The following is a 24,115-nucleotide window of genomic DNA, read 5'->3' on the forward strand; positions in this document are numbered from 1 at the left end:
TCGTGAAAGCTGAATCCCGATCCAGCCCCCGCGATTCTCGTACTCGAGACTATCGATGACAGTTACCGATTAAATATATCTTGGCGGTTAATCCTTGTCCATATTTTTTGTTTTTAGTACTTTCAAGGTTCAAGTTGTATTTTTCTTAATTTTTTCATTGTGTCACTTTGATAGAGTTTCATTTCTTTAAAATTCTCGTGACAAAATAAGAATGAAAAACATTTGTGGCAGAAATTTTAATAATTCTTCCGATAATCACACGAAGTATTGTAAGAAAAAAGTAAACATGATTATTTCTCAGCATAATTGTTCTTATAAATTCTTAATGTATTGCATAAAGATACTTCTTTTATTGTTTACTCTTCAGCCTCTTCCTTTTGTAAAAAAAAAAATTATATTAATAACGAAAATCTTACTACAAATACTTTCATAAAATTATCGAGTAAATAAAACATCAAAGTGTTTTATTTTACACCTTTATACGTATATCCCTTGCATTTTATATATTTATATTACAATTTATTGTGCATTAGCCCTTACAGCGTATTCTTATAAAGGAGTTTTCAACGGTAAACCGCGTTTCCCTACCATCCTCGTACACTATCCGCAAGTGCGGATTCCGCGACGAAATGTCGCAGCGCTGGCCGAAAAATTTGGACGCGCGAGGAAAGCCGGCGTTACGACGCTTGTGGCTTGGCGGCGTTTCAGCCGACCGTGGATAAATGTACGAACACGTACGAGAAGAGGAGGCTGAAAAGGAAAGGATAAAAAAAAACGAGAAGAGCAGGAAACCTAGGGGAAAGCTGAAATGATACGAAGTGCACGCAAGCATTGCAGGCTCGCATTACTGTTTTCGGGAATCTCGATTATGCGCATAATTGTACCTCAACATTTATCACTCCAATTTAATCATGTCTGTAAAATGTAATCTAATAATGGCATATATGGAAGATATAATTTAAATAAAAGTCTACAAGCAGACAGTTTTTCACAAACATATTTCTGAAAAATATTTTGTGATATAGGCAAAAATTCTCGAAGACAAAAACAATGTCAAATTCAGAATAAAATCGAATGACTGGTAAATCAGTCTCATGATGATAAGTGTGACGATAAATGTGATGATAATAATAATGTAAAATAATCGTACAGAAGAGATTTCAGCATTAATACCGGCATTATACGACAATGCCACTAATTATTTTCTATATTACACGAACACGCTCCTCAATTAACGTCGCTAGAACGTCGACCGGTAGAGAACGGCGTTCTGAATTTATGTGCCGCCGCTATTTTATCCCACCATCCCGAAATATTTTCGATTGCGCGCTCTTTTTACGATTCCCCAGGAGCCTCCGTACCCATTGTGCCCAATGGATAATCCAGCGACGGAAAGAAAGATAAAGAGCTGGGTACAGCGATGCAGTTGGAGGATCGGGGAAGAAGGGAGGCGAACGAAGAGAGACGAAGAGAAAAAGAGATAAAGAAGAAGGGAGAGAAGGAGAAAGAGCAAAAGGGTGATGGGAGGGAGTGTCGCACCAGTCGAGCAGAGAGAAGGGCCACGCTAGAAGGAAGAGAACGCGACGGAGAAAGGGTAGAGAGGGCGAAAAGAGAACAGGAGGCAGCGGAAGAGGCGCGGGAGAGGTGGGGGGGAGAGAGAGGGATAGAGGGTGAGGGCTAGGACGGTTAGCGGCCGGCGCGGCTATATGTACGCGTCCTCGACCGCAGGCCTGTTTTATTTTATGAATCGCAATATTTCACGCGACAACTGGACTCGCGGGGCGCGGCCACCACTAAACTGTCTGCATACGGCCGTGTGCTTACCGCGTGTGCCACACACCGTATATACCCGGTATACGACGCACGCACCACCACCATCGGCCACCACCACCACCGCGTAGCATCGCGTCATGTCGCGTCGCGTCGCATCGCGACCGTCGCCGCCGCGTCGCCACCACATCGACTGCTCGACCAATGTAAAAGTCTGAAAGACATTCGAAGAATCGGGATGTCACTTTAGATCCAAACCTAATTCCATATAAAATTCTCCTAAGAACGTAAGTAATAGTTGGATGATTGGCGCGCGACAAGTTTGTCATAAAGATATACAACAAATGTTATTTAAATTTTTTTTCGAGTATTTTTAACTTGATGTGAGAAAATCGGGGTAGAATTTGGAATATGTCCAAGGTCGGTTATTGGAGGATACATGCGCAAGTACACGTCGCGACGTACAGTGCATGCGGGTGCGTGAGCGAGAGACAGTCTGGTCGATGCATCTGAATGCGACGAATGCGGCGCAACAGCGTCTCATTGTTTCGGCGCGGGAAGAGAGAGGCGCACGAAGATCTCTTCCCGCCTTTCTCTCCCTTTCCGCGCGAATTCTCGAGTAAGCCTCCCTTTTGCCGGAACGGTCGCGCACGAGCGGTCCTGTGGGATGCGTCGAGGTGTCTACGGGGTGATCCGTAAAGACGACACCGCGCTTCGTTAACGGTGCTCGACGAGTAACGCGGAAGCTAACGCAGTTGAGGCTGCAGTTTTAGATAACTGACATAAAGTTCTGTTTGTCGAATTGTAAAAAAATCTAAGTTAAATGATTATTAATATAATGCTTAGATTGTTGGTTAATTAAAAACCAATAGAATGTAACTGATCGTTGTAAATTATTAAATGTAGTAAATAAGCCGGTTATAAAGTACAGAAATAAGTAATATATGTTATAATCACAACGATATCATAAAGATTAAAATTGAATCCTAATTATGAAAAATTAGTCATTTATACAAAAGACATTTTTTCTTGATTAAGAAATAATTGTTTTCTATTTGAAAGAAATCCGCGTAACATAAAAGGAAGTGCAACCTGTTATACGCATAGATTCGCGTCCATAACGAATTTGCTACTTCGTCGAAGGGAAATATCGTACCCCGCCATCGTATTTTTTCGCGGGGGACGGTATCGGGGACCGTCGTCCAGCCAGAACGTCAACGAACGGCGGAGGTAACGCCAATCTCACCTAGTATGCCTATCTACGCCGATGTTTACTTGACCAGGTACGAAGAAGGTGGACGCGCCATTACTGCTACGGGAGATAAAAGATACGCGCGCACCACGCCGCGGTCCATATATGTAAATACCTCTGGGGATCTCGCGTACACGTCGTGAGGCCGTGAGTTGGGGAAGAGAGGGTTGCCGGAGGTTGGACGGAGTCGAGAGGAGACCGGAGGAGGGACAGGGAAAGATCCTGCGGGCCCTGTTGGACCGAGGGACGAGAAACGAGCGGGGGAGGGAGGGGCAAGGGTGGCGGGACACGGGGGTGGACGAAGGAGCGAAACGTACGGTCAGTAGCTCGCGTATGTAACATACTATCTTGAATATGCGCATACATCGCGAGCCGGCCGCGTATTCCGAGAATCGGTTAGGCGATCGGTTAGGCTGCGCGGGAGCTGCCTGTCTCTCCGCGCGTAATTACCTTCTTTCTTTCTTTCTTTCTGGATTCTCTCCCCCACGATTCGCCACCCGTAGCGCGACCATGGTACTCCTTTTCTGCCACCACTCCCCCTTTCCTCCTTCGTCCCGCGGGTATCGCGCGGACTCCGCCATCGTCACGTTTGCCCTGGCTCCTTTTATACCCCCCTCCCTCCCCACGGCTCTCCCTCTCGCGCTGCGTCGTCCTCGCATGCAGCAGTTACGCGAGCACGCGTCTTGTTCTACAGGTAACGAACCTGGTCCCCCCCGACAAGGAAGGGAATATCGCGTTATGGTCGAACCAGAAACGCCAAACGATCGATCGCGAGGCACCGGACGTTCCATCGCGAGTTAATTAGATTATTCGGGACAGTTGCGTCCGCGCAAATCAGCACAAAGATACGAATGAATAACAATTAAGTCGTTCGTGTTGAGATCGTTGAGCGTTAAAATGGAAACTTATTGTTACATCGAGAAAAAAGGTTTTAACTCGCAGAAAGCTCAGGGGAAAGTTCAGAATTGGACCTAACAATAAGACAATCGAAGATGCGATCGTAAATTACTGCAAAATACATGCATGAGAAAATTTTGTACAACTTCATTATTTTGTATTTCCAAACTGATGCGGCATCATTAATTTTCCCTGCTAGGCAACTTGTCTGACAAGTTGCCGATCCAAACACTTTATTGATAACTCTGGCGCGTATTCCCGCTCAGTAGGATTGCCATTTTGTCTGTTTCTACCGCGAGATGGGATAAGTTTGATCGGCAGTGCATTAATAACTGTAGGCGAGAGAAGTGTGAAATGGCGGACTTTGTCTTTCAATTCCAAAATCGAATAAATCCTGTCTTTAAGTGCGATCGGTTTTTGACAACTTTTGTATCTTAATCAATTTCTTTTAATTAAATTTCCTTTTTTTCATTGCTGTTCATTAGTAGATATTAGTTCTATTCTTTTTCTAGTCAGAATACTTGTCAATTACATTCAGCGTGTTTCTTTGTTACAGTTTCGTTTATTAATTTAATAAAAACTCAAGCGGTATATATGAAACTGTCTCTCGGAAGTATATTCCCTTCGAATCTTCTTGTTGCTCCTTTCCCACTTCTTGCTCCGAGAGGAAATAAATCGTGCAGTTAGTAGCTCGCACGTATGACATACTATCTTGAATATGCGCATACATCGTAAGATGCATGCGTATTCTAGGAATCGCTTAATGCGCGATTCGTCGCTGTGCAAGCTCGTCTTCTTATAATTGGTTTCTTCTTTTATTTTCTTCCCTCTCTAAACCTCCACTCGATTCATTACAATTCTTTTTTTCGTCCGCCGCATACCGCAGCGCTGACCTGACCGATATGGCTCGCGTGCTTTCAACCTTATACGCGTAAATTTTTGCGCATTACGAAAAACCTTGTCTGCACGCGATAACATCGCGCTACGGAGCTTCAAATCGAAACACGCTTACAGAAAGCGCATCTCACAAAGTGTCTCACAAAGATATCGTAACTTTTTTATCCGATCGCGAAGTGAATCTAATGTTGCGACGTATTTCGAAGTATTAATTAAGATATATAAAAAATATATTTGTGAGAAATTTGTTTTACGAAAAATACTCTTCCATATTTTTGTTAATAACGTGATATAAAATACATTACTATAGAACGAAGCACACTTCTGGTAGATCACAAGTCTTCTACTTTCTACCAGCTGTAGAAGAATTAAAATGAAAATGCGAAAGAGATGTTACTGAAGTTTCTGATGAAATTCCCGCGTAGACGAGAATTAAGGTACATCTTAACGGTAAAGGTCAAGCCGCGAGACTTCCTAGTTATCGCCTGTGCAAGGTTTTTCCCTCGCGCTATCACACCGCGTTCCTCGTGGTCTCCCTTCACTACTACGGCGCGGTTATTCTTCCATGAACACACCTCATCTTGGAGCTAACGAACGAGCTTGCCAACTGGCCCTCGCAGGAGATGACGCATATACTTCTTCCTGGTCGGCCCTTTTCTATTACAAGATGAAGTAAAAGCGACAAAAAGAGGTGGAGAGGGTTCTAATCAAGGTGGCTTGCTGGAACTTCTAACTCCTTTTCGCTCGGAACGAGATGTCGAGTTCCAGGTATGTCGATCCCGCGTACCACGCTGCAGTAAGCTAAGCCCTGAGGAAGATTATAGGGTGTCTGCATGGAGATGGTCCGAGTTTGCCGCGGTAGTGATACCGAGAGCCTCTCGGTGGAGAGCGTGGAGAGTGATTTTCGGGAGAGATAAACCCGAGCAAGATCGTAAAATTTGTCGATTAAATAATTTGAAGACTCGTCGGAACTTTACAAAACTAGTTTCAACTTTCTTAAGGCGCGCCACGTAATCGTGGTCTCCGCGGTGAGACACTCAAACACGAATGTAAATCGCCCAGATTATACACGAAAATTATGTCCTCCATGCATAAAATTATTTACATGGCGTTTTAATAGTAGTACACAAGTATCTTTATTATACATTAGTAGTTAGAATAATTGATCTAGTTTATAGTACGTTATTCGAAGGGATTTTTAAGTATCGCGATTCAATAATCCAGAAGTTGCCAATTTTCTTAAGTGCGACAAACGCGGGATGATGCGGGAATCAGCGTCAATGAAGGGAGGAAGGAAGGAGAAGAGGAAAGGAAAAAGGGTACCAGCACGAACGATGGAGCGTGTCCCTGCTAAAGGGTGTCCCGAACGACGATGGTCAAACGTAATCCCTCGGAATGGTCGGAATCGCGGCATTAAGCGAAACCCTCGTGGTTCGTGGCCGCATGTCGAGACTTCTGGCCGGTCGTTCGGCTTCGGGGACGCCGGGTGTGAGAATAGGACGGTGGCTGGATGTTGAATAGGCGCCGTTACAGAAGGTAATGCGTGTACGGCGGAGGACCTCGAGGAGGCGGCGGAGGCGGAGGAAAGACACGGAGAGGAGAGAACCGAGACGGCGGAGCCAAGGTGTTAACATTTGCTTTATAGCGGCCGCTCTACAGCCGGGCGATGGTTTAATACTTGTGTGTCGTACGAGTGGCACACAAACACCACCATGAAGCGACCGCGGTGGCGCTCACTTGGCGCGCGTATTAAAGGGACACGGAGTATATACCCGCCGTAACGCGAGCCCGTTAAATACCGAAATGATCCGCGCTCTCCAACAGTTGCGCATGTGCATTATTCGTCGACTATTGGCAGCAAGTCTGTGCGCGCCGTTGAAAAAAAATTATTATTTTTATATAATATATCGTTGACTTACACAAGAATAGATCTACATTCAGACAGGCTCTTAGTATTCATTAAAAATAACAAGCCATTAAGAATTTATTAATTTACTCTGAAAGAGAATTAGTTTTTTGTAATAAAGTTTTCTCATACAAAGCTATATTCCACGTATACACATGCAATGGAAGAAAAGTGTATATTTCTATGTACCACATGTTTCTCAATATGTTGTCAGAAACGACGTAATAAAATATTAAAGCTTATCGACCCGCTGATATCTGTGTATTTTAATTTTATGATTCTCGTGTTAACGCGCGTATAGACACCGCGCTCCCATATGTCGGCATTGCAGAAATATACGATGTGTACCACCGCTATATAATGGAGATCCGTTAAATAGCGAAATGACCGGCGGGTTCATATACATTGCTATGAGATGTTAATACGACACCCGTTGTCGGGCCAACGAGCGCCCGTCTCTTCCTTTTCTAACCCGTTTGTTTTTTTTCTTTTCCGCTCGCAACGCCTCACAGCCTAGTCTCGCTTCTTTTCTCTCGCGTTTTCGATCCGCTCTGCCTGGCCTCCTCCGCGCGTTGGGCCACGCTCCTTCGTTTTATAGTTATGCAGCGTGGACACTTTTACTATGACCGCGCGAACATTTCGCGGTTCCGGCTCGCGGCGAGGGCTTTTATTGTCGGAGAGCGTTTTTACTCCCGCGCGCGCGCGCGCGCGCGCGAATACGCTATCCTTTATTTATTACGAAACGGTCACGCTGCGAGAAAAATAGCATATGACGCGTCGAGAATGGAGAGCAAGTCGAAAAGTTGAGGCTAGCAATATTTTAGAGAGTAAATTTATTTCGGTCGTCAATTCAGATCGATCTAAATCTAAACGATCTCGCTACGAAAAGATCGTTATTTTGCGTAAGATATATTTACTCGAATGTAAATTATTTTCCAGTTGCAAACATTTGAGATCAAAACGCGATTATAAATGCGAATGTAAATGAGCTCCTTTCCCTTTGCGAACGGTACGTGCTATTTATTACAACAGAATCATTATTATCGCAGTCCAATATGCGTAATACCCCATAGCAGATAGCATAAACAATTTCTCACACGGGACACGTGTCCAACTTATAATTTCTGTGCAGTGTTTGTTCCGCAATTATTACGAAATTTTTAAATATTATTTCAATATTTCTAAACACACACACACACACACACACACACACACCACACACGATATTTCTCTAATATCATTATTTTAACACGATTTGATATTAGCAATAATGAATTTCAAGAAAACTAATAAATTAAAAACTTTCGTTTCATCGAAAGTTTTGGAACGGAAGTTTTGGCACAAGTATGTCACTTACTTTGTGTAGAAGCCTTCTTTACAGTGCGAACAGACGAAGCTCCGCCGACGACCAGTCTTGTCCAGAGATTTCGACGAAGTGTTGCATATCCTCTGGTGAATGATGAGATGCGATCTCCTGGAGAACGAGATCGAACACTTCACGCAGGGGAACGGCTTCTCTCCGGTATGCTGCCTGATGTGATTCCGTAGCGATGTTTTCGGAAAAGCTTTCGCGCAAGTCGGGCACTTATATTTCGGCAACAACTTGCTCGAACTGGACGCTCCTTTGTCCGTTTCTTGAACAGCACCGGCGTGCAGGGCCTCGTGAAAAATAAATTCGGCTTTGGAATCCGTCGAGAAGATGCAATCCTTGCATTTCCATTCTTTCACGCTTTCTGCCTCAGCCGCGTTCGATTTATCGTTCTTGAGACAATTACCCTCTCGCGTGTGCCTAGTGACGTCTTGTGACAGGGCGAAAAGCAGGCCGCATCGAGGACATCTGGTAAAAAAAATTACGAAAAGTGCCATTAAAACTATATGCGAGATACCTAATATTATTATAAATTATAGAAAAGAATTATAAAATACTTTAGATTTGTTAAAATACGTTAGATTGTTAAAGGAAAAATTAACGAACGCTTTAAAAATATCGTATAATTAGAGAAACGATAGTTCTTGCTCTATTCTGCAAATAAAAGAATTACGAAGGCAACGTGTAACATTGCGCAACTGTTAAAACAATGTTAAAAATTTGCCGCCGCAGAAAATAATAAATTACCTGTGGCAAATTTCCGGATGGCAAAGAAGGAGATGATTCTTGTGCGCTGCGAGATTCGGCTGCTTCCGGTCGCAGTGAGGGCACTCCCGCACTGTCTCCAACAGACCTTCCTCACTCTTGCGTGCTTTTACAGCTTCCTTGTGACTAGAAGTTCGTCGGTGCAGAACCGCTTCTTGGGCGGTGGGGAAGTTCAACGAGCAGAAGGAGCAGAAGTACGGCGCCGGTTGTGCGTCCGCCACGACCTCGCCCTTTGCTTTGTCTTTGGCGACATGACTGGTCAGCTGGTGACGTTGAAGCGCGACTAGGGACCGGACGACTTGGGGGCATAGATCGCATTTGATACGCTGCTGATACACGTCCGACGCAGTGTAACTCGCGGTGTGACCGGTCTCTTTGGCGTGCAACCGCAACTGGAAGTTGTATCGGAATTGCCGATCGCAACTACTGCAGGCTAACGTACGCTGACGACTAATTACCACCGGCACGGAGCCCTTCATCATCGATACTACGTCACGATGACTCGTACTCAGGAGGTGAGACTCCATTGTCGCATTGTCTTCGCACCAGAAGTTGCACGGAGTGCATCGGCAACTACCGCCGATCTGAGAGGGAAGAGAAAGAAAAAGAAAAAATGACGTGGAGTCTCTTTGCGCGTGCAACCGAACGTCCGGGTGCACGAGTTAATTAAGCCCGCTTTATTCGTTTCTCATCTATTTAATGTTCGTTGGGTAATGACTCGTCGACAGGTGCAAGAATCGCACGCGTGATTGTGCATAATACGTGCATCGATGCGGACGAAAACGCGGATACGCCGATTCGAATCTTGACCCAAAAAATTCTTAGCGTCTGGCTTCTCGATGGACGAGCGGCCACTCACCTGTTCGACGGTCTTGGAGTGAAGATCAGAACGCCAATGAAGCAAGAACGTTTCCTCGGTGTTGCAGTAAAAACGACAAGAAGCGCATTGGAAGGGGCTCTGTCGTACCACGTTCGCTATGTGCTCCAGAAGGAAACGGCGTACACTCGGATTGCGAGGATTCACAAGGACACCTGACACACGGCAATGGTAATGGGAGAGCAAATGTTTACCCATTTGAGGCCTCCTCACGCGCGTGCGGCACATCTCGCAGAGAAGAATCTCCTTCTCTCTTCGACGCAGACCTTTCTTAACTTTCTTTTGCTCGGGCTCTTCTTTCGTCCTCTGATAACACAGCGTGACTTAACCGGACAGTTTGCATTAGAGATTGAAAAAATTTTCGTCCGCGCCGTTAAGAGAACTGCTATTGTTGTTTACATTTGAAATATGTTTCTGCTTTTATATGTAATTCCTAGAGAGTTAACGTCGCGCGATATTTTTGAAACACGGTATATATTATCTTATAAATAATCGGATGGAATTTAAATCTTTACGAGTTATAAATATATAAAGAGGCGCACAGCTTTAACTGATCTTTCTCTTCTAAGCGCAATTTTATCTGATATTTTTCCATTAATTTTAGAAATTCTTTTTAAAAAAAAGTGTTAGTGAAATAAAGATACCTATAATTGTAACTGTCGACTAGTTAATGCATAAGAATTATTTTTACCTGACAAGATAAAATTCATGTTATTTTCTATCTAATAGAGAAGAAGCAGTATATCTCTTAAATAAGCTAACAGAAAGTAAAAATATTGGGTTTGATGATGCGTTAACAGGTTATTGAAGAGACCATTACCGTTGTAAGCGAAGTCTGCCTACGAGTGGACACTCTTCTGGATACTCTCGCGTGCGAATTTATTCCGCGTCGTAGATGGAGACCGCCGTCGAGCTCCTTAATGCTTCTCCTGGCGTGCAAATCAGAGAGCAGATGCCTGTTGTAGACCAATCGTGAGGCGAGCTTCCTGCCGCAAGGATTGCACCAATATCCCGACTCGATATCCGTTCGTGCACCCGGTACCCATTTCCCTCGCGTGTGTCCTGGCGGCGGCTGTCCGGATGTGTTCTTGCTTTCGTATTCCTCGACCTTCTGTAATGGTCAATGTCTCTTTGTCCAACAAATCGTCATCGCTCGCGCGAGGTCGCGTACGCTCGTAGAATCACATTGCATATCAAATTCATGATACACAGGATGATTCTCAAGACAAATCAAATTTACGTTAAAAATTCGCGCATTAACTTGATTTCATTCGCGTTATTTTTCCATTGTTGTATTTATAATATTCTCCTGAGAAAACTCTTTCGTGCGCTACCTCTCGAAGCGAAAACGCTCATTTTACAATTTAATACGTAATTTCTCATGCTCCTGAAATAAATCTTTTTTTCTTACTTGCAATGTCTCCGTGGGTCGCCATTTGCCGCCGGTATATGTCGGTGGGGGATGTTCCTGATGATCGTCGTCCTCCTCATGCATATGCGGCATGTCCTGTGGCAAATCGTCAAGTCCGGGCTTCCACTTTCCACCGGTGTGATCTCGCGGTGGACGCTCCCGATTTTCGCCGTCATCCGAGTCTGAATAGGAATCCTCCTCCAATTCCTCCTCCAGTACGTCGTCCTCGGAGTCATCGTACTCCTCGAAGTCGACTCCATATCTCGCCAGCTCCTTGTTCGCGCTATTCCCCAAAGCAAGGTCGGCGAGAATACTATCGTCCAACCAACTCTGCTGATTCTCGTGCCTCTTTCGTTCGAGTGTGGTCTGCTTTAGAGACTGGATGCACAGATCCGGCGGTTCGTCCAGATCGCTGACGGCGGGTAACATGCTGTGAAGCTTATCCTTCGAGCCGGGCTCGTCACCATCCACCTGACCTTTCTGGTCCTTCTTTCTCTTGTCATCTTTCTTGAGATTTCGACTGTTATCCAGTAAAGTCGGCGCTCGCCGAGTGTTGCTCTGTAATTCCAGCGAACTGAAGAAAGCGTCCGCGTTCAGAATCTCGGGATAGGACACGGTCGTCGGCGTCGACGGTGGATCGTGAACAATCTCGATTTTAACGTTGGGCGATCGGCAGCCCGATCGACGATGCCGCACATAATTGTCGAGCCCGTGGATTGTCAAGTTACACTTGATGCAGAAATGGGTGTCATCGTCTTCTTCATAGCCCTCCATCGGTCGAGCTCAGATGAAACTGCGCTGAAATAACAGAAGTATTGCTTATTTTAATTTGTTTTTTTTCCTTAAATATTATTATTGCAATCGACCTTGTGACGTGGCAGCACGGATTGGGCTTTGAAATATTGTTATGGCTGTGAATACGTTTATTATACAATTATCATATTAATTAAGTATTTTTATAACATATTTTTTTCTAAATAGTAACAATTAAGAACAAAAAATGCCAAGTTTAAAGAAAGACATACCTAAAATTTAACTCTAGCTTGCCACACTCCGATCCAGTAGACCGCTTTTTGGTTTTCTAGTTTTCACATAACATTATAATTTTAGAGTTTCCTTATAAGTTCAATTCAAATTCAAATCGTTTTCATGACCAGATATTCTCATAAACATCTTATTTAGAGTTTGTATTATCAAATTCTATAGTACAAGCTTAAAAATATTAATTAGAATAAAAATGACAATGTGACAAAGTCGAGCGGTCTCACGGATCGGAGTGTAGCGAATTAAGGACTCATAAATAAGTGTGGCTTAGCTAGGGTTAATAAAAAGTTATATATTTTAAATAATTGTTTCACTTTGTAATGTTTCATACGTTTTACTTTTTAATTTTTGGAGAAATGCAATATATTATAAGTATTTTATAAGTATATTACATGAATTATTTGAATTAGTTTCGGTTAAATTGTAAATCTTTATTTTATATGGAACCGAATAATACAGAAAGAAAAAAAAATCTGTAAAAAAGGTGCTTTTCAGGTGTTATTTCATCTCGTTTCCTAATTTGACAGTAGGAATTCATTTGCTCGCGGTTTCGAGCGCGTGCACCTCCGCGAAGTAAATTCGAGAACCGTTTAGCCGTCATACCCTGATCACGCGTCACGCAACAACCGCGTCATGGACAGCTCGCTGAAGACAATCGCGTTAGCGAACCGCAGTGGGCAAATTGAAGGTCCGATATTCGCGCAGCAGAAGGGAAACAAGTTGACGCTTCGTGCAGGCCGGGGGCAGGAAGATCGGTCGATGCCGCTTGGCCGTTATTCGGACGACGACACTTCGCCTCCCAGTCCTGGCCGCCCCTCTGCATCCCCCGCCCGTTCTCCCTTTTCGCCGCGTCCCCCCTATTCCACCGTGCAGCCCGTGCGCGTCCTCCGCATCACCCCCGCCCTTGTTGCGCCCTTTCTGTTTCCCCTTTCCGAAGTCTGCAAACCGGCAGCGACCTCGTGGCTCCGTCTCTCGTCTTATTAAGCGGAGAAAACTAGCGAATGAAATTTCCATCCGGCTCCGAAACACGCTCGTCGGTGTCGTCTCGTTTCCTCCTCTCTCTCTCTCTCTCTCTCCTCCTCTCTTCCCTTTCGCGCTCTCCCTTCCCCCTTCTTTCTTTCTGTCGATCGACTAATATCCCGCATCCCGGTTTCGTCGTCGTTCGTAGTTTACCTTTGACGTGACCGAAATTCGATTTGCATATTGTCGAGAAGTTGCAAAAATGTTTCCGTTACGACGTAACCAACTTAGCGCCCGGGTTAACCGCCCTCGATCGGATGTTGAATATCACGCGTGGCCGCATAACAGAAGGGATCCGAACGAGCGGCCTTCGTGGATTATTCCCCTGTTGCCGATATACCTTTAAAGAGTAAACTTCGGATCAAATTCCACGGAGAATTTTTTGCAATTCGTTTTCCCAATATCAGACTCTGTAACGGAAACTGTTGAAGCAAGACAATGTATTGTAATCTTATTATTTGCAGCAGCCATAATATTCGATAATTTTCCCGCAAATATTCCAAGATCCTCTCTCTCTCTCTCTCTCTCTCTCTCTCTCTCTCTCTCTCTCTCTCTCTCTCTCTCTCTCTCTCTCTCTCTCTCTCTCTCTCTCTTGACACTCTACATAAATTTAATACACCGTACATGACAAAACGTATATATACATTCTGAAACGTTCTACATTTGAAAGAATGCACTTGCGAATTTATGTATGACGTTTTTTCACCAATAACAGTTTATCAATATCAAGAAACATTTCTTATGTAATTTGCTAATAAAACTCTTTCAAAATTTAAATTAATTTCTCAGAAAATTAGTTTTTTGAGCAATTAATTTAGAATATTCTTCCGGTGACAAAAATCAAACCTAATTTATCAAAGATAGCCTTAAGAATAACGGCAAATATGTTGTATATTTGCAGTAATCACGGAATTAATGGATCGAGCTATTCTGATGTCAACTATAAGCAAAACTAACTTGATAAATCAACAGTAAACAGGCCTTAATAAGAGACGGATTAGATATCCCTCGAAACTCGACCGATTCCGCGCAAATCCGTCGCGTCACGTATATGTAACACGTGTACGACATTAATAAGAAGGACGATTGTCCACGAGTATCGCGGATAAACCGGACGGTCAGATGCGCGCCGAGATTTACGAGTATTTGCCGAAAAAACAACGACCGTTAATTGGATGATGTCTGCGTGAAAGTGGCTGAAGCACCGATACGTCAATGTAATATCCATGATCGAAGCACTTCCAGTGCTGCTCGTTGTCGCCGTTGATCGAGGATCGTCGACGACTAATCCCTAATTACCGATCGCGGTGCGGAAAAAGGATGCGCACCTGCTGCCAACGATGTAACGTGTAAACGCGAGATTGCCCCTCGAAACGATCTGCTCGTGAAAGGAAAAAGACAAGGAAACGCAAGAAATAAATAATACTTGATAAAATTTAATTTGCCGCCGCGCATAATTCTAAATTTTACTGTGCCAGATTAATATGTTATATACACAAGTTTTTTCGCAGCTGCATTATTTTAATATTTATAATTGGCATCTCCTAAAACTTATATTTCTATACACAGATGGATATACGAAGGAATAAAAGTATAAAATAATTTTGTGTTAGGTATATGAATATCTTAGACAGAGAGATATACAACCTAGAATTTTAATAATATACTATAAAATTAAGTGTCTTGTGCTGTAAAAAAACTAATTATTTTATAGAATAACATCTCTCTCTCATATATTTTAGCTGCAACTAACAATAATTCGCTGAAGTAAAATGGCCAACGTGATCATGAGAAACGGTATCTGTGTCCTGCGCTTTTGATCATCATCACTAATCTGACCAGAATGATCGAGGGTCCCGCACCCTCTCTCGCTCTTAATGTCTGCTATAATTAACAATAATCAGATCCCTTGGACACGAATGCGTCGGTTTCGTACAACCCCGTCACCGAAATCGAAGTCCGAATAGAGCGAGCGGAAGACGACGACGAAGACGACGGAGAGAAGGATCCTTGCGGGACTCGTCGAACGAAATTAGACGATCCCGATCTGAAGCCGTAAGCGACCACGGGCTCCATTCCCGTGGACTCTCTTAACCTCCTTTTCATCGCTCTCCTCCTCATCCCGGTTCGAGAACGATGAGATCCACCGAGTGATCGTATATGAAATCGACTGAATCTCCCTAACGTAATTCTGCTAGACTTGTTTGTATTTGCAAGAGAAACGGCGAACGTTCGGTTCTCTTTGTCTCCAATTACAATTTCGGCGAGCCATTTATTGTCCCGTTTCGATCTTTCGCCGTTAGGACTGGAGTTTGATCGGAATAATACGCCGAGGATCGATCCTTTTCAATTTCTAACTTCGTCGCATAACGCTCCTCCTTCAATTTACATTCAATCATTGCACATACTCTGTCCAAAGAAATTTAATTCCAGGTTTTTTTACGTAATAACAAATAATAAACTATTATTGCACTTTATATTCGTACATGAATTTATTGTGTCGAATATTCGATATAATTTTATATAAAGTGACGACTCAATTATACATGTATAAAAAAATCTGTCTTTATTAATAATTTCTATAAGACTTGAGCATCCCACGTAAACGAAAGATGTATCGCAAAATCTTTGAGTTTGTTTATAGCCGATGCTGGAAAAGAAGCGGTCTCGGACAAAGGCCCGCGTTATCGGACGGACGGGTAGTGTCCGCGAAAGCTGGTTACGCCGCAAGTACCATTCAATGTTTCGTACACTCGCTAAGAAGTGGCGAGTACACCCTTTCGACTTCGGTCGTCCGAGGCATACCAACTAGGTACTAGGTGACCCTCCGTAGGGTCAACCGAGGACCCGGAAACTGTAGCAAGGTGAGCTCGCCGCATGCGAGCGTCCGACTAGCGGGGGGAGGAAGGGAAGGGTCCTGCTTGCCTGAGAAGGGACATGGACCGGAGGTAGACGCAGGGAGATGCAAGGTCCGGGGAATATTGAGCCGCTCCGTTAATGTTTATAACGACGTTAGACGTTGGTGTCCCCGACGCGCGTGTATAGGTGCCACGGGATAGGTAGAGAGGTGGCTTCGGCCACCCTTCGCCGTAGCCACTGTCTCTTTTTCTCCCCAGGCCCACTGCTCTCGCTCTCCGGTACCGAGTATCTCTTTCTCTCCCTTTCTCTCTCTCTCTCTCTCTCTCTCTCTCTCTCTCTCTCTCTCTCTCTGTCTTTCTCTTTCTCCTCCTCGCAACGGTGGCGGCGGCAGTGGCAGCGCCGGCAGCAGGACAGGAACTGACATAAGCGCGCGAGTGTGTATGTAGAGCACGTACTCGGGGGCTCTCCAGTTCGACGGAGTAGGTGGAGGGTGGGTGGTCGTGAGGACCCCTGCGTCGGGGGCGGCGGGGGGAGGGGGCCGGGATGGCGGGTGAGTGGGTGGTTGAAGGTGGCGGAGGAGGAAGAAGAGAGGGTGGGCTGCATTCTAGCAATGGGATGAGGGAGCCTCTGTCTAATCGATGCCGCGGCGGTGCGCGCTCGCCCCGCTGGCTATTACGCACCTTAATGTCCTTTTCCCTCGACCCCCTGCCCCCTTCTCTTCTGCCGCCCACCGGTTCCTCCTCTCCCCCCCGTCCGGCCAGCCACCCACTCGACGGCCCTCGCGTCGTCCTCCTCCACCTTCGACGCCGCGCCACCCGCCGCTATGCCGCCGTTGCCGTCGTCGGCGCTCCTTCTCGCTCCTTCACCCTTATTCCGCAGCTTCTCACGGCAGCCACCGTCCTTCTCCCGCCCGCCGCTTTCCTTTCGTTCTCTCCGGCACCGAGAGAGAGGCGGCCATGACACGTGTCAATCTACCGCAGACGCCCGATCGATACCGACGGACCTCGGCTTCTCTTTCACTCTGTCTTTCTCTCTCTCTCTTTCTCGGCGCTCCTCCGCCTCTTCCTTCGCCGTACTGCCGACAACTGCCACCCCCCCGTCACCTTCCTCAACCAACTCCCCCTCCCCCTTTATCACCTCCCGGTAGCCGCCGCGCACCCTGCAACGAAGCTTCTATACGAATGCTGGCGCTGTATGCTAGGCTAGCACTCAACGTCTGACCTGCTGTCTCCACATCGGGATCCTCTCTATCCGTACATCCAAGGAGCTTCGAATTCAGTCCAAATGTTTTCGAGTTTGACCAATCGGGACGAGATATCTCGGTCGTCGAGATCTACGTCGCTCGGGATCTAATTGGGACGATGTGTTTTGTAGGTAGAGGGTATAAAAAGAGATCTTCTCTTACGCGGAAGCATTTGCCCCTTTAAGGATATCCATTTAAAGACGTTCGATTCGAGGGACGTTCGGCAGCGGCAAGGAATGCGGCTTCCGTTGACAGATTTAATGTGGTTACCCGAAGAACACCAGATTCTAAGTTAAAAGGATGTTAGGCGGTCAGTAACTTCGCGGAACAAACTTCTTGCGTGGCCAGAACTTTCTCGTAAAGTGCACGATTATTCATAACGGCTGAAAGAAAAGAGCCGCACAAAATAAGTATTCTGAAATGCGTGCGTTTCCATTGAGAAAAAGATCATTTCCATAGTAAGTTGTCTATTTTATTTCGTAGACATGATTAAACGACACAAAATCAAAAATGTCAAAATAAGAACATTAACATTTTATATAATACATTATAAATCCGGCAGAGATAAACTTGTTATACAGAACGTTTCGATAAGCAGTAATAGGAATTTTTTTGCGCACCGTAAAAGAAGTAAAATTTCATGCGTACAATTTATTTTTTTCTTTACTTATTTACTTGTAAAACAAAACTACATCTTTAGCACGTTATTGCACACAAACACACTATATATTCTGAATATTATTTTGCTATATATACAAAAAATAAGACGTATTTACGAAAAAGTATATTAATTTCGATAGTTATTTAAGTAAAAAAACCTTTCCCAGTTGTATTGCTTCAAAGCAACAACACTACGTCAAGTTTCATAGATGCGTGAGTTAAAAATAGCTACAGCTGTAATGGACAATCTAGTGACTGCAATCAATGTCACAAAGTAATAGTGACTAGATTCTCTGTCCGCAACCTCCGTGAAAAAAATAGAACGCGCGATCTAGACCACCCTCGCAATTTAGAAACGACCTCTCGATCGAGTCGTAAAACTTTTTATTTCTGCCTAACAACCGCGTATCGCTTATTTATAATAGTACAGACAGAAAAAGTCTATCAACTATTTCAACTATTTGAGATAGAAAGAGAAAGAAAGAGAAAAAAAATCGGTGTGTATAATTTTTTAAAATATTGGTGTTTACGCATGCATACAATAAATACAATATCGTTATTATAAGATATACAATTATAAATTTAAGAAAATTATTTTAAAAAACAGAAAAAAGTGAGGGATTTATTTAAATCCCAAGCATTAAATAGATAAGATTAAGCTTTATACGTGAAGCATATTGTAAGAAGTTGTTAAAACCAGAAAAAAAAGAAAAATGAATAAAGCAATAATAAAATGTATTTAATGTTACTTTTACTACGTAAATTAATTCTTATATCTCATTTAAATTGCCACTTTAGTATCATAATTAAGCAGTGTGAAATTAATTTTTCTTTGATATCGAAGTGTTCCTTGCGCAAGTAGAAGGATTAATTGCGTTAAGAGAATGTCGACGTGCATGAACGAATTACAGTGCGATAACGTTCCTTACAAAAGTGGGGATATAAATTAACGTCTTCCATCCACACCAACAGTCCGCTTGCGTTTCTGGTACTTTACACTCGCCAAGTTCACAATATTATCGCTCGTACCACTATGAAAAATTGTACCACGTCGCGTGTACGAGCCCGGATAGAGTCCGCGTTGCAACCGTAACTTTTTAACGCGGACAAAAATATGCCGGTGCTCAGACCAAAACGTAATGAAACATAAGAATAAAATATGCAAAATGATAAGTAATTACAAAAATCCAATTTCCACAATTGACGTTCTTGACGCTTTTTGCATTCTATTCCCGATCATAGATTGTAGATAAATATTACTAAAAAATGGTTTATCATCTTGAAAAACTTAGCAAAACTACTATTGATCGAAAAGGATAAAAAATATTAGAAAAATTCTTGTTATATTTTTTAAAGATAATACTTATCTATTCTTAGAAATAAAGATAAAGCATAATATCTTTGATTAAACAGTAATTAATTTTGGTTCCCACAAAATTGGAATAATACGTTAAGCAATAGTAATGCACAATCGTACCATTAATTGTTTCTTTTAAGAGTTATGTCATTTTCTGATACTTTAATCATACACACTCTTCTCCGCGTGTAGTTATTTTGTAACAATTTCACTATATTCAATATTCAATATTGAATAAATATCATGGAAACCAGTAATTTGAAATATTTATCTCAATTTTCCATAAGTCGAGACAGTGTAAGTGTCTCGTATTAAACTTTGTATAGTTCACCATTCTTCTGAGTTTGATATCAGCACTTCAGCACCCATCAGAATATACAATATGAACTTCTAATTGCATTTCTAACGCACATGACCGGATGTAATTCATAGATTCTCGGATGCTTCGTAGTTATCATCAAAATCACGTGATAGACGAGTTCCATCAGCGATCTAAAAAAAAAAAAATGCGCAACGAACGGACCGTGGGGGGTTCATCTGCAACTTCTCCATGTCGAAACATCGCGGCAATTATTTTCAAACAGGCCGCCTCCGGTCGGTCAATCTTCTCACCGGTACCCGAAGGTATTCTAATCGCCGACTCGATCGCTCGCTCCGGCTATTTTTGAGACTATACGCGAAGGTTACTTTGTTGGAAATGCGACCTTCCCATCTCGCTCTTGCCCCCCTTTCGTTCGAGCCCGACGAGAACCTTTCTATTCTACCTCGCCCTTCTCGCTTACCGACTTTCCTTTCGACGCTCGAGAAACGAGTGCGGGATAATTCATGGAGGTCTCGGGGAAAAGGAGGAATTCGGTGGAATAGAGAAGAAGATGGAGAGAAAGAAAAAAAGAGAGATGACGCTTTCTTCGCACGGTGCATCACATAGAAAAATAAGTCGTCCTCTCGTCCTTATTTACTCCCGTTGCCCAATTTGCGCTAGTCTGAAAATTGCTCTTCGGTAAGTGACACGATTCTAACGAATTTCCCCTGTCATCTCTCGTCATTAACTCAATTGAGTTTGCGAAATAAATGGTACAAAATATGCGCATCTTTTTCTAGCAGGATGGAAAAAATAGAAGAGTGTAAAAAAAAGTGAGAGGAGAGGAGGAAAGTGATAAAAAAAAATAAATGTAAACGCCTGTAACTCTCACACAGATGCAATTCGATTCGGCAACAAACGCGGGGTATTTAGCTGGCGGCAACCGACGTCTGTAAACTATTTCGTATACGCGATTTTTTCAGCCGAATTTATGGTCGCGAGAAGCGAAATGTCGATAGTAGATCTATTTTCAAGCGTGCCGTGTGCGTACGTCCGTCGTATGGTGTTATCCGCGATCCGCGCATAGACACAATCGCACACGCATACGCATACAAACACGACCGCCCACGCAAAACGTCAGTTCTGCTATTCGATTCTTATTGCGCCGCTGTGTTTTAGAATTTTTCAAACAAATCAGAGGGATTTGTCGGACGTGCCAAATGTAAAAATTCCGTAGCGCTCGTATAAATATCGCAATAAGCGATGCAGACTCTGTTTGCGTATGGGCAATCTTATTCCCCGACTTTATTCCACATTCCTATATTGCTGCTATAAAATTTCTTATTCTTTATATATTAAATTAAATAAAAATTGTTTCACAATTATTGCGTCTATGTCTCGCTTTTCTATTGCATTTATGTCTCTGAAAACGTTTCTGGTGTAGGGTGGACCATCGAAGAAAACAGTGTCCGACAATCCACACAAGTCTCAAGCGAAGGTTTACAAAAGCGCAAGATTAAATGATTGACAGAATAAATCTCGTCAATACATTGTAAAACCGAATGCTACTCCGTTTAGATATCGCACCAGCGTTACATCGGGATTATCGATATCCCCTATCGTTATCTGACAGATTGACGGCTCGGGCTGACAGCAAACACACGCTCGCACGCCCACGCGGATTTCGACGCGGGGATCAAGATCTAGGAGGATGATTGTCGCGATACTATAAGATCGGCGCTGCCGCCGCAGATACAGCTAGGGGACTTTATTTTACGAGGTGCACTTATTTCGGCCCCGCAGGGGGCTGGTGGCTGTAGACACACCGGCAAGTAGACACACGTACACAAGCGAGTGCACACATGAATCTACGCGCGACAGACTTGTACGCTGACCTACATTGTCATTGCATAACGGGCCGTCTTTCAAAATATTCGCAAGTTTTAGTGCCTCCGGGTGCGTCTACCGACATCGGCGACGATCGTAAAAGGGACCCCCGCAGTCAACGGCGTAGGAGACGCAGACGCGTCTATTGCGTTGCACATACACGAGATCGTTTTTCAGCCACTCGCAACGGCGCGGGCGTTGTATAAGCATGAAAAAAAGTTTATTGTCTCATCAACTGTTAGACAAAGATATCGTGTGTATGTATATATATATATATATATATGTTGGAAACTTATATGTATATCTGTAAGAAAAGTATATTCCTTACAATTAGTCGTGAAAATTAGACTTTAAAAAATTTCATTTTATTTATGTTTCTCAAAAATTATGCTTGTTTGTTTGTAGAGATTCCATACGAGCTGAGTCTTTGACATTAATGATTATGTTTTTAACGAAACGGCGGCAATATTTTTAAGAGAAATAAAACGCATAATCGCGACATTAGCTGTTTTCCTCGAGGAACGCGGCCATATCGTTTTCCGACCCATACTGACCGTGTACAATGCTCTGAGTTGCACTGGTTGAATAAAGTTTACCGTTGGTAAGACGTCGGAAGAAATATTAGCCTGGACGGAACCTTTCGTATGGAGGAAAGTTATCGCGAAGTTATGAGAGCCGTCAAACATACAAGTTAATGATTTATTGAGGAATTTATTTCATGAATCTAAGGTGACTGCGAGATACGTACTTTCTTCGGCAAGCGGACGTTGTTGTCGGCATACCCGGCTAGCCTTTCACCTCTTTGAGCCAAATATCGCGAATGCGGTATCGCGAATGAATCTTACATCGCAACGCTCACACAAGAACAGGAATTCACGTTTGCTCGCGTATATTTTTACGGGGTCTTATAAGCTGGGCGCTGCTGTCGTCCATATTAAAAATCAAACTGAGAAGAATCGTGCTTGTTTCAGATTTGTTAATAGTGTGACAAAATTAGCAATATTAAAAATTAAAGATATTTGGTGAATTATAAGTTAGAAGATATACATATTACTAACATGACCCAAAAATCGCAAGATAGGTTTTTCTAAAAGATTTTGTTTTGCAATAAATTTAATTTGGATTTTAAATATTAAAATATTTAAAAATATGCCGAACAATATTGATTTTATGTAATTGTCATTTAGCTTATTTATTAGTTGACACATTGGTCGCGTTGAGCTGCCGTTAAAAAATCCTCGTAAATAAACAAGCAAAAGTTTATTTTTACATTGATCCAATATATCTTGTATATTTATTATCTCTGACCAGTGCGCTTCGTTTATTTCATAAATTTTTGCAAATATTCGATCAAATTCAACATAAATGTATATAATAGTATAGGAAAGAATCAACAAATTCAGGTTGTAACCAAATTATCCGACAACACGTCATCTAAATAAATTTGAAATAAAGAAAAAGAACATTATAAAATTATTAACTATAATAATATGAGTACGCAAATAATCTGTACGTTAATTTCATCATAAAATATACTTCTCTTTTTCATTTATTCATATATTTCATTTATTATATAAATATAATTATATAGTTCTCTCTCTCTCTCTCTCTCTCTCTCTCTCTCTCTCTCTCTCTCAATAAGAAACACGTGTTAATTATAAATTTTCATGTACGTATAATTAGTTATCTTTAATTCAGGGGTAATTTAAATCATATAATAATATGATATAGTTCATATAACGCATAAATCCTAATAATTATAATTGTTAGGATTATATGAAGATTATAAATGTTTAAAAATTATCCATGTTATGTACATTTTCATTGCAAACAAAATATCTGTATTATACCTGTCCTCCCCGTCGACATATCCATCGACATATATGCTCCGAAAAAAAAAAACTATCATAGTATTACGGAAAAAATTGTTGCCTCCCTTTGGAACGCTTCTGTCTCCGTGGAAATGAGAGCCAGGCGCCATAATCATAAACCAAGGTACATCTGCATGCGCGCTAACGAAAAGCCCATAAGTACGGCTATACCCTCGCGAATCCAGCAGGAAGTGCGCCAGAAAACAAATAGGAGAGAAAAACAAGAACAAAGAGGAAAAAAAGAAAGAAAAACCTAGCGTCGTTAATATCCGATCCGCGGGCGAGCTCGCCGAAACGACAGACGACCGCCGGTAAATTGGGCGTTGGTGCACTTTTAATTGACAGGAATGTTTAGCGGTAATGAACGCGTGCCGGATGGAAGGAGCGAAGGATAAGCCGGGGAGCGTATGCCGACGGTAGCAGTAGTGTCGTCAACGACGACGACGACGACGACGACGACGACGACGACGACGACGACAAGAAAGAAACAGCCCAGCGCCAGGACCACGACTAGATAGAGACACGGAGGCAGAAGCATAAACATCCTCTGGCCCTCGGTGGCGGCGGTGGCGGCGGCAGGGGTGCAGCGCGCACGTTCCGCACTGTGGGCGTCACCGTTCGGTTCCTACCACGACGGTAAGGGTGTTCTATGACGCTATAGATCATGCGGGCTCCGCCTGGTGGGCGGAGACTGCCCGCCAGTTGGTACGGTTCACCCCGCAACACTGC

General features: G+C 43.1%; 1 protein-coding gene across 6 annotated transcripts in view; it reads right to left on the minus strand.

Annotated features, from left to right (window-relative positions):
- The window catches only part of LOC143902358 (uncharacterized), a 69,014-nt gene that overhangs the window by 18,110 nt on the left and 26,789 nt on the right, over positions 1 to 24,115 (minus strand). For 5 of the 6 annotated variants that reach the window (XM_077415182.1, XM_077415181.1, XM_077415178.1 and 2 more), the window contains 5 exons: positions 11,145 to 11,942; positions 10,554 to 10,844; positions 9,716 to 10,039; positions 8,839 to 9,440; positions 8,080 to 8,559 (listed from right to left, as the gene is read on the minus strand). In XM_077415182.1, coding sequence (XP_077271308.1) covers positions 8,080 to 8,559; positions 8,839 to 9,440; positions 9,716 to 10,039; positions 10,554 to 10,844; positions 11,145 to 11,918 — 2,471 coding nt within the window. In that variant the 5' untranslated portion in view covers positions 11,919 to 11,942. The remainder of the gene's footprint in view (positions 1 to 8,079; positions 8,560 to 8,838; positions 9,441 to 9,715; positions 10,040 to 10,553; positions 10,845 to 11,144; positions 11,943 to 24,115) is intronic. The other variant, XM_077415183.1, reaches the window with a different exon arrangement.

The sequence above is a fragment of the Temnothorax americanus genome, unplaced genomic scaffold, assembly GCF_048541705.1.
Source record: "Temnothorax americanus isolate GAGA-0224 unplaced genomic scaffold, ASM4854170v1 Scaffold4, whole genome shotgun sequence".
NCBI classification, from domain to species: Eukaryota; Metazoa; Arthropoda; class Insecta; order Hymenoptera; family Formicidae; genus Temnothorax; species Temnothorax americanus.